This window comes from Macrobrachium nipponense, chromosome 2, assembly GCF_015104395.2.
Source record: "Macrobrachium nipponense isolate FS-2020 chromosome 2, ASM1510439v2, whole genome shotgun sequence".
Taxonomy (NCBI): domain Eukaryota; kingdom Metazoa; phylum Arthropoda; class Malacostraca; order Decapoda; family Palaemonidae; genus Macrobrachium; species Macrobrachium nipponense.
This window is the reverse complement of record NC_087201.1, coordinates 160,365,772-160,376,165: the sequence shown is the minus strand read 5'-3', so window position 1 is coordinate 160,376,165 and position 10,394 is coordinate 160,365,772. Positions and strand designations below refer to the sequence as shown.

General features: G+C 34.0%; 1 protein-coding gene across 3 annotated transcripts in view; it reads right to left on the bottom strand.

Moving 5' to 3' along the window:
• Positions 1 to 741: 741 nt before the first annotated feature.
• The window catches only part of LOC135221092 (solute carrier organic anion transporter family member 4A1-like), a 61,645-nt gene continuing 51,992 nt past the window's right edge, over positions 742 to 10,394 (bottom strand). For all 3 annotated transcript variants that reach the window (XM_064258891.1, XM_064258889.1, XM_064258890.1), the window contains 3 exons: positions 8,917 to 9,161; positions 7,847 to 8,029; positions 742 to 5,675 (listed from right to left, as the gene is read on the bottom strand). In XM_064258891.1, the coding sequence (XP_064114961.1) occupies positions 5,456 to 5,675; positions 7,847 to 8,029; positions 8,917 to 9,161 (648 nt within the window). In that variant the 3' untranslated portion in view covers positions 742 to 5,455. The remainder of the gene's footprint in view (positions 5,676 to 7,846; positions 8,030 to 8,916; positions 9,162 to 10,394) is intronic.

The following is a 10,394-nucleotide window of genomic DNA, read 5'->3' as shown; positions in this document are numbered from 1 at the left end:
CCTAATTGAACTCCCTCGAGAGACTGAGAGCTTCCAGCCCTGTGACTGGCTTATCAACAGCCAATCAGGAGCGTCGTAAGGGACTGGCCTAGACATCAAATGCATGGTTGATGTGAATCTACTATAGCCAGAAATAAGATGTTTCCAGTTTAGCTTTGCAGCTCCACTTGTCTTTTTGTACTGATAATCGAGAGTTAAAGATAAAGAGAATATACTCACAACAAAATTACTAGCGTAGTGCTTCTTTTTGCTTTACTGGCATTTAGTAATTGCAGTAATATATATTTGTTTGTATGGTGTTTTTGCTTTGCATGGAACCAGTGGTTATTCAGCAACAGGACCAACGGCTGTACGTGACTTCCGAACCACGTTGAGAGTGAACTTCTATCACCAGAAATGCACATCTTTCACACCTCAATGGAATGCCCGAGAATTGAACTTGTGGCAGGTCAAGACCATACAGATCACACCACTGAGGCGCTTTCTAGGTATCATGGTTCCTTGGTGAGATTTAATATCCCTTTGGTGTCAAGCATTGCTTTTCCTGCATTTTAGTCTTGTTGATTTATCTTTCCCTTTTCCAGATAAGCCAATAGACCTCTTTCATTTTTGGTTTTGAATTAAGGATAGCATTTAACTCATGATTATTAGTTAAGTAATCTTCTTAAGTTTTGATAGTAGTACATACTGTATAATAGTGTAATTGAAATTATAGGAAAGCATTAGGTAAATAAATGAAAATTACTAAAAATAAACTTTATTTCTACTTGAAGTCAGCACCACCCTTGATTATTTCATTCTTCTTATGCTCTTGAGTAGTAAACAAACAATCATTTAACTGAAATGAAAATTCTAATAATATTAAAACATTTACTACGTAAAAATCTATACAAATACAGTATATTATAGAACATTTTCTGCATTTTACAAACAAAATAATTATGCTTAGTGGAATGTATTTTACAGTGTGAAATAGAAATCACAGAATAAAAATTTTCCAAATGTTTTGGATTCCCACATACACGCACACACACAGCATATACAGATAGTACTCAAATATTTTGCACAATCACTCGGGGAAAGGCTATGTTTTGCTCAACATTATTTCCGCTAATATACAGACAGATGCACACACACACACACACACTACAGGCAATCACAACCACACTGTGACAGTTCTTAGTTACCGGGCACCTACTACATATGATCAGTATAAAAGAACTGTGACACTTTTTCTCATCAATTTACAAGGAATTCATTACTAACAAAGCATTTTAGCAAAGAGAAACCATTTTAGAAATCATTGTAATTCCTAAGTACACAATGATGATATAAACTACTACTCATAACGATCACTTTGATTACTCTTCGTTGACTGTAGCGTCCAAACTATAAAAATATGTCTATCAGATATACTTTCAATACACAACAATAGGTTAACAATTTTATCAATCTACAGTTGCTATGATTTGATTTCACTGTCATTCACAGCTTTTATTGTTTCTTTTCATTTCAACATGAAGGCATCTTAATTTATATTTTCATGCACCAATTAGACAATATTTGGGAGGGAAACTTTGTAGGATATAGAAAATAGTTTAAGCAGCACTAGTTGTACCTGAACTCTGCTTCCCAAATCTCCTAATCTACACATACTTAGAATATAAGTTTTGGCATCACCTAATAGGACAAAACTACAGGACTAATGTGCTTTTACTTACTTAAGGATACTAAAAAGTAGAATCAAGCATTTTATCATTGTTTTTTCATCAATGTCCAACAGTTAATTCTGTATATTAGAAAACCTACTACTTTATTATTGACTTGGATACAGTATATGACATGAAAATTAATCAAGAGGCACTACCATTAATAAAGACTCAGACATCTTTCTTCTTAAATGTGGGTTTTGGTCAGGCATCTTGCAGGCAAAGCCTAGGAAAATGGGAGATGGGAAGTGCCACCACTCCAATGTATCGTCTTGTTCAGGTATGTTGATGACATCAGTATATCACAAATAAATATGGCAACAAACCTCCTACCAGGACACTCATACAGATATGAGCTAGGAAAATGTGGTTTAAGGAGACTTCCATTTTATCCTGCCTAGAATTCCAATACATCTCAGGGGTCCACCTTTAGTATAAGAGGTAGGTGGGTCTATGTGAAAGGCATTATAAGATTTTAAGAAAGCGTGTTTCACTAATTATGCTGGCAATGACTGCTTCTTTATTCCCATCATTAGCTAGTAAGAGCAGGGATCAGTAGGATATTCCAAATAACCAGATTCTAATTGCGCCACTGACTGTTGACCTCAGTCTCAGTCAACTTGTCAATGGTCAGAATGATGGTAAGGGCCAGCAGTAATCTTAATTACAGCATGAAAGGATATAGTAAACAATTATGAAACAAAGAAATGTGGTTACAAAATGCTCAGATTCATGGGAATTTCATACTAAAAATTAGGAAATGAATAAGAGATGTGGTGTCCCCATACTGGAGAGTAGACCGAGATGGTTGTGCGTGTGATAAGACAAAGACAAGTAACAAGGCAAAGCAAATCAGAGAAAGAGTTTACAATTAAGACCTAGACAAGGTTTGAACAAAGAGGAATGAGTGCGAATTCCCCTCATCAACCACACGAAGGGAAAATTTTACATAACATTCATAATAAATAATGATAGTAATGGTGATAATCTCCATTCTCTTGCTTATACAATTACCATCATATATGTAAGCATTTAAAAATTAAGAGGCTTCCTGATTAGTTGGTTGGTTGGTTGTATAAAGTTTAGGTGTAACACCAAGCACTGGGGCAGCATAGGCCATTCAGCGGAGCATGTACTATTCTTACAGGAAACAGCTAGATCTTTCAGATTTATTAGCCACATCCAAGAAAACCAAAACAACATATACAAGTCCAGACTGATTCCAGTTGAATGTAGTGCTGACTTTGAATTGGTCAAGTACTATTACATTTTTATTTAAAAACTTTGTAACTTGGGTGTCAGCGGCTACATGCTGCTAATTAATGTATACATATATGTACAGTGGACTCTAAGTGGTTACTGACTCCCACAGTTTGTAATTGAAGTCTTCCTCTTATTGTCAACTAACTTCTCAGACCATTAAAATTCTAATTGGAAGTATGTTTCTGTATCATTTTTCTACCTTAAAAATGTAAAGATATTGGTGCTGTACTTGAGGTTAATCTTATTTTCACAGCATTAGGAAATTTCATTCTAAACAGCATTGGATATGTAATTATTTACTTCTCCATTCTCAGTCTGTTTGGATGGTCACAAGAAAATAACCCTCATTTTCTGGAAAAGGGAATAAAATGCTATGTAAAAACTTGTCTGGAGATATTCTCTTTCTTGTAACTGTTTTTTGGCTGTATACTCAGTATCAGGCTTTCTTTTTTATGTAAGCCACAACTTGAGAAAGATATCCATTATTTTTATCATCATAATCATGTGATTTTTTTTCTTTTCATAAGGCCTAGGATTTCTTGAATAGTCTGCAGCTTGGTAGAAGATAAACCCAAAACAACTTCATGAGAATGACACAGGCTTTTGATATGATGTTCTTTAAGAAGGACAAAGAGAAAGATCCATTAGCTAAAAGCAAAACTGAATTGATAAAGGGGATAAAAAGAATAGGTGAGACTGGGATCCTAAGGAACACTAGAGAGGGAGACAGGGGCATTTGTTGATACCAGCTATTGTAGCAGAACTTTTCGAGTGATTTACTCTGAATTCTGCAGGTTTGCAAATCTTTGAATGCAAGGCAGGGCTTCATGTAGAACACTCAGCTCTCTGTTAGTAATGTGCTTCAAAATGGATTTCCCACTTAGCTGATCAAAGTTCAACTTGGAAAAGTAACTGAAGCATTCAGTAGATTTTAAATAATTGTTCAACTACTAACATCGTGATAATATCTGTGTATTTAAATATTGGGGATATAAAGTTTATATAAAGCTTCATGTATTACTTAAACAAAAGCTTAGCTTTTGCAGTCAGGTCACCCTATATCATGCTGGGTGTAGTTATTTACCCAGAAGCATTAATACAGTATGGTTGCACTGGCAGTCTGTGTATAAACTCTGTTACAGTAATAAATATATTTTCTGCACGTGTGATATTTTACTTTACACTTTATATTATTTCATACAGTATATATGGTATGTCATTCATTTATTTGTGATAAGCATACTTAACTGTATTTTTCTCATCATACTGTGATTCACCGTCTACTTTTACTTTAAAATTACCCTTTGGTCTTTTGTTAAGAAAGCTAACAAGCCATAATGAATGCATGTAGCAGGAAAGATTGAGCACTCTAAAGAGGCTTTTAACCCTTCAAGTGGCCCTAAGTCCAGGTCTGCATGCATTCATAATTTTCTTGGTGGTTTTTCTTTCTCATGTGCACGTTGTACTTATTTGACTGATGTTTTATCAGTTTTAGTTTTTTCTTCTTTCTCTTGTACTCTGTGGATATACAATGATATAAAGTGAACACTGTGTATCTAAAAATGATCATACTGTACCTAAAATATTCTGATTTCACAGTTAGTTCACTGACACTTTCTTTCACATACAGGCTAAAAGTTTGTTAATCGAAAATGAAAGATGACAAAAATCTTCTGAATTCTCAAATGCACTGACTTAAAATAAGAAAATTGTAACTTATGTGCAATAGACCTTCCCTACCTGGCCTTGTTCATTGGCAATCATATAAAAGGGATTTTGAGAAAGGAAAAATCTATTTCTGGGGGAGGACCTGTGTCGCCCGGTGAAAAATTCCTGTAGCTAATTTTTCAAGTATAAATATATCCTAAATATAAATCAGAGGGATTAAAGATGCCAATTTCTTTCACTTCATAAAACGTGAGCCTTATCAGTTAACAACTTCAATTTATCGGTCTCATTATGCCACTCACTTATAACACTTTAACAACATAAAGTTCTACTGCACTATATAATAAAAAAAGCCTAATCTCAAAATAATCAGTTTCTTAAGGAACACAATAAGGCAGTGATGTATATGTCAGCAATCTTTTTTTTTTTTAAATCTGGTTCACATATAATCAATAAAACTTGCAGGATTTGTGCACCTGAACCACTAGAAGATATCATCTGTGCCTAAATGAAAAGAAAATTCCATAAAAACCAAAGACAAGTTATCACTTCTCATCCATTCCTTGCATCCACATTTAAAATGCCCTAATTCACATAATCATTATCATATCTCTCAATTGTAGAATTAAAATTCTAACCAAGTACTTCATATACAAGTATATTACATAACATAAAATAGATTAAAAAGAATCACGTCAGTCTTAAAAAATAAAAAATCAATATATATATATGTACTGTATATATATAATATATATCTATATATCATATATATACATGATATTATCGGAAAAGTTATTAAAAAGCACTAATCATCCCTAAGTTAATTCAGCAGCAGGATTATCGATACCCCTCAATTCTCTTATTTCTTTTGAATCTTTGGAGATTGCGGAAACAGGAATCCCACTGTTGGTAGCTCCTCCTCCAGTCGTTTGGCTGTCATCCTGGCTACTTTTGGGTGGTACATATAAATACCAAGCCAAGAAAAACAGAATCGTAGATAATGCTTTGGCTATAATAGATATGCCCATCATATACCTGGAAAATAAGAGGAAACAATTCAATATCCAGTGAGGAAAATTAGAATATGTACTACAGTACAGTAGCATAAATATTTGGAGAGAAAATTGTAGTGTACATTATTCTGTTGGTGTTATTTGCAATACTTCTTTTAGTCTACAGATATACAATATTATGTCTATATATTTGCATCAGCATGTTTTCTAACTGAAAATCCAGAAAAAAAAAACACTGCAAAAACCTCATCATAGCATCAAAGTTTTGCAATGGTAATATATAGTGTGGTAATATGGCACCTCAACAGAATCTGGGAGGTGATGTAATTTTATGTAGTAGTACTATAAACAGCACACACTAGTTTGTAGGGTACAGGGAAAAGTACAGGCACAGAGTATATATAAGTTTTTTGCAAGATTTGACAGTGACTGCAACTGGTTATGGTCCAAATGTTTTAGGGATTGGTTTAGGTGTCTCATTATCATCTGGAAGTACAATATTCTCTCAGTTTTTTATTACATTAGTGTCAAATATCCCTATTCCAGTGTCTTAAAGTGGTAGTTTCTTTCATTATGCACCCAGTTACAGGCCAAGACAAGTCACTTGAGGCTACCTGAAGTTTTTTCAAATGTGCAGCTGAAGCTACTACTGAAACATTAGGAAGTCTGATAGGTCCCGGAACATTGAGTGATCCTCAAAGAAAATACTCATCACAACTGGGGAGCTACACATTATGGTACGTAGTAGTATATGTTTGGGTCATTCACACATTTATGCCATCACATACTTTCTCACTGACAATCTAGTTCAAACACTTTTCCAGAAGCCTGTTGACAACACCAATGCCTTGGTAAGTAGAATGATTTCTGTGGGTCTCATGACTACCATACTATTTTCAATAAAAATTTTGTTTTGTATAAAAGGTGTGATTCTGCTATCCTGAGTGGTGACAAATCACCCTTTAGGAGGGATATGATCATACATGTCTCATCTAAATTCAATGCTAAAGGCTGGGAAATGAAAAATGTAAGATAAGCAGTTGGAAAATATATGGTTCGTGTATTGGCTGAGAAATTAAAGTACGTACATACTACAGTCGGACCCTGCTATTTGCAGACTCACGATTCGCAGACTTGCCAATTCGCAGATTTTTCTATGGAACATATTGGCATGCATATTATTCGTGGAAAATTCCCCTATTCACGGTATTTTTTACTGAGAAATATTCACAAATTACTATATCTTTACATCTTTTTCATGACTAAATGCACTTTTTGTGATAAAACATAAAATAGGCAAATCTAAAGTTTTTAGAGGAGTTTTAAGTATTACAGAAACCACTTGCCTGTTTGCAGATTTTTCTAGAGTATATGCCCATTATTCACGGAAAATTCACCTATTCACTGTATTTTTCACTGAGAAATATTCACAAATTACTGTATTTTCATATCATTTTCATGACTCGATGCACTTTTTGTGATAAAACTATTAAAATACTCGGGTATAAGCACATTTAGAGGATTTTTTTGTGTTTGAACTATCAAAATATGCAGAGTTAAGTGTTTCTGGAGTGGTTTCAATATTTGCGGATTATGGCTATTTGCAGGGGGATCTGGTACCCATCCCCAGCAAATACTGGGGGTCTACTGTATTTGCAAATGTTAGCTATTTATGGGGGAGGGGGTGGTTACCCATCGCCCACAAATACGGGGGTCCACTGTATTAGTATTACCTTACCTATATGAAGGCTGCTAGCCTGGCAAAGCCATTTTGCTTTGATGGTATATACAAATGTACAATAAATGTACAATCTAGCTCACTGAGGAACTATCACCTCTAGACGCTAGCTTAATAATTTATGTTTTTTTTTTTTTTGGAATTAAAAATCCCCACCCTCCTCTCTCTCTTTTTTTCTTTTTTTGATTACCAGGTTAATATGAGATGCTGCTTGTGGATGCCTTACGTGGTGTGGCTTTGATTCGCTTTCAAAGAATGGTTATTACAATTTAATTCTGCACTTGAAACAATCACTTGAGGTCATGTAAAAGGGAAAACCAAATCAAATAAAAACAAAAAACACTACCGGGACTTTAAAAATGAAAATACTTAGGTACTATGCCTAAATGTATCTCAATCTCATTACCCTTATCCAACAATAAAAAATATAGAACTTGCATTACATTATTACTCACCTACTCATGTAAAAGTTATCGTAACTTCTGCATGATCCTCGTTTTCCACATGTTGACTGCCATAAAGTGCAGGTATTGTCTATGAGGGCACCAAATAAAATTGGCCCTGGAATAGTGCCTAAAAGTCTCACAACTATCCACTGGAGTCCAAGAGCAAAGGATCTGTGAGTGTCAGGGACACACCTGCAGAATAAGAAAAAGGCTGATTTAATTGCCTGACAAAAGTAGGCAGTACAAAACGAGAACATCTCATGTCCTGCATTGTATAACAATAACACAATAAAAGCATAAACTTCAATGCAAATCTCTACATATAGTGCAATGCTAACTTAATTCTGAATTTTCAGTTAAATGCTAATAATATTGCATGTTATACAGTACTATTAGTACTCCAATAAGCTGGTTCCCCTAACATCCCACATTCATCTTAAAATTGCTGAATGAAGGCTGGAAACCCTTAAGGCATCAGTCATTTCATGTACCCAAGCAGAAGGCTCAATAGTTATGCGTTAATTTCAGTGTAAATAAACACCATGGGGCCTAAGAACATTAGAGATAACCGCAATTCAAATAGAAAGAGAGAAAAATAGAGAAAATAACTCATGGCAAGATTTGAAAGTGGTGTCCAAGTCACTGATCTTGCTACCCAATTTTGTATGCCAAAATCTACAATCTCTACAATAATACAACATAAGAGGCATGAAACCAGTCACAAAACAGATTAGACCACTGAAGAGGTTGAGAAATTATTGTTAATTTGGAAAAATGAAAAATGGTTATGCCATAAATTATCTGAAGTAGAGGTAAAGTGACAATAAATTTGCATTTACGTACTTTATCTAGTATTTATTGTGTTTATGTTTGGGTAAAATTTCTGCATGCTAAGCTTGTAAACTTTGAGCATAATTTGAGTTAAACTGCTTTGATGCATTGTATTTTTTGGAGTCTGGGTTGGATTATCCAATTTACATAATTATTTTAAAGAAAACTTAAATTAATTTTAGAATACTGAGTTAACAATAAATGTGAATGTATATATTAAACACACACACAACCGCACTATTACTTACCGTAACGTCCCAGCCAAAGCTGGCAAGCTAATGATAAATGTAAGTATCATAACTATGAAGAAAATCACTAAAAATATGGGCATGAGTGAGCAAGCTGTAGGACATTTCTCTCTCAGAGCAGAATCTGGGGCCAATCTCGCATCACCACCTGCCTCTGTCACACCTGAGGCAGATGCAGTAGTAGTGCTGAAAGGACTAGTGGGCGAGATTGGCTGAACCTTCACACACTCACATCCTGTGAATACCTGTGGGGGTAATTAGGAAAAAGCAAGTGATACTATTCTATAATTTTCATCTAAGCAAATAATATACATACATATGCAATAAACAAAATTATAACTAAAAATTACAAAATGGTAATGAAAGTTAGAGTTAAAAAAAACAAGTGCTTTAAAATAAATATGCAGTACAGTACATAATTGTATGCAAAAGCCATGGCCACTAAATTTTGAAAATGACTAAATGTAAAATTATCTGGTAAAGCTTATTTTTATTTGCTGTTTAGTCTTATATATTTATAATAAGCCTATCATATTTCTGTTGAAGCAATTCAAAGTATTTCTTACTCCATATGTATCATGTTACCAATAATACACAAAGGATACAAGGGACAATTATTTGAAAAAACATCTACATATTATTTTATGATAACCTTTCTGTTACTGTAATATTTTTACTCTACACTGTACAGACACTGAAGATTTAATGCAGGTTATGTTACCTCTTCTAAAGAGCTACAGGAGACTCAACATTTATGCGGAACACTGGTATGATTAAGAAAGTAGGGCACAGAAGTTCACCTTGTTTTTTGAGAGCTTTTTTGTGTAAAGTAGCTTGAAATATATTAATCTTAGCATTTAATTTCAAATGGAAAATAATATATTTTTTCAACTTTGGTTCTTAAACACAAGGAGAGCTCCAACTGCAACTGCTTGGTTCATCATGATTACAGTATCATAATGATTTCACTTCATGTATTGTATTAGTAAGTTAACTATGAAAGGAAGTTGCTTGATGAAAAAGGTGTCACCTACATCAACATCATGATGTGTAGCAGTAGTCTTGTGTTGTACAAAAAATCATTCTTACAAATTAGTTACACACAACACATTCCTCATTTTTCATCACTTCCAAGTTAACTTTTCAAATCTGAGAAAGCATCAGTTTGCTTAAATCATATGACTTGCAATTATTAACATCATACAGATTACGAATTTTAGGTCCGACAGCACCTAAAGTGTCAACAGAAGCATTACAAGTTTATTTTTTTATGTCCTCCTCCTTAAGGCCATAAGGGTCATAATAAACTAAGAATTTACTTAGACTCAGTTCCATAAGGGCCAAAGTATCTAGCTTACAAAATTCTGACCAGGAATAATAACACGGACAAAGATTCTAGTGGTAAGTTTGTAAACTCTTTCTCATACCATTTAAATATGAGAATTCTAAAATTTAAATCAATGTATTCTGAGTCATTT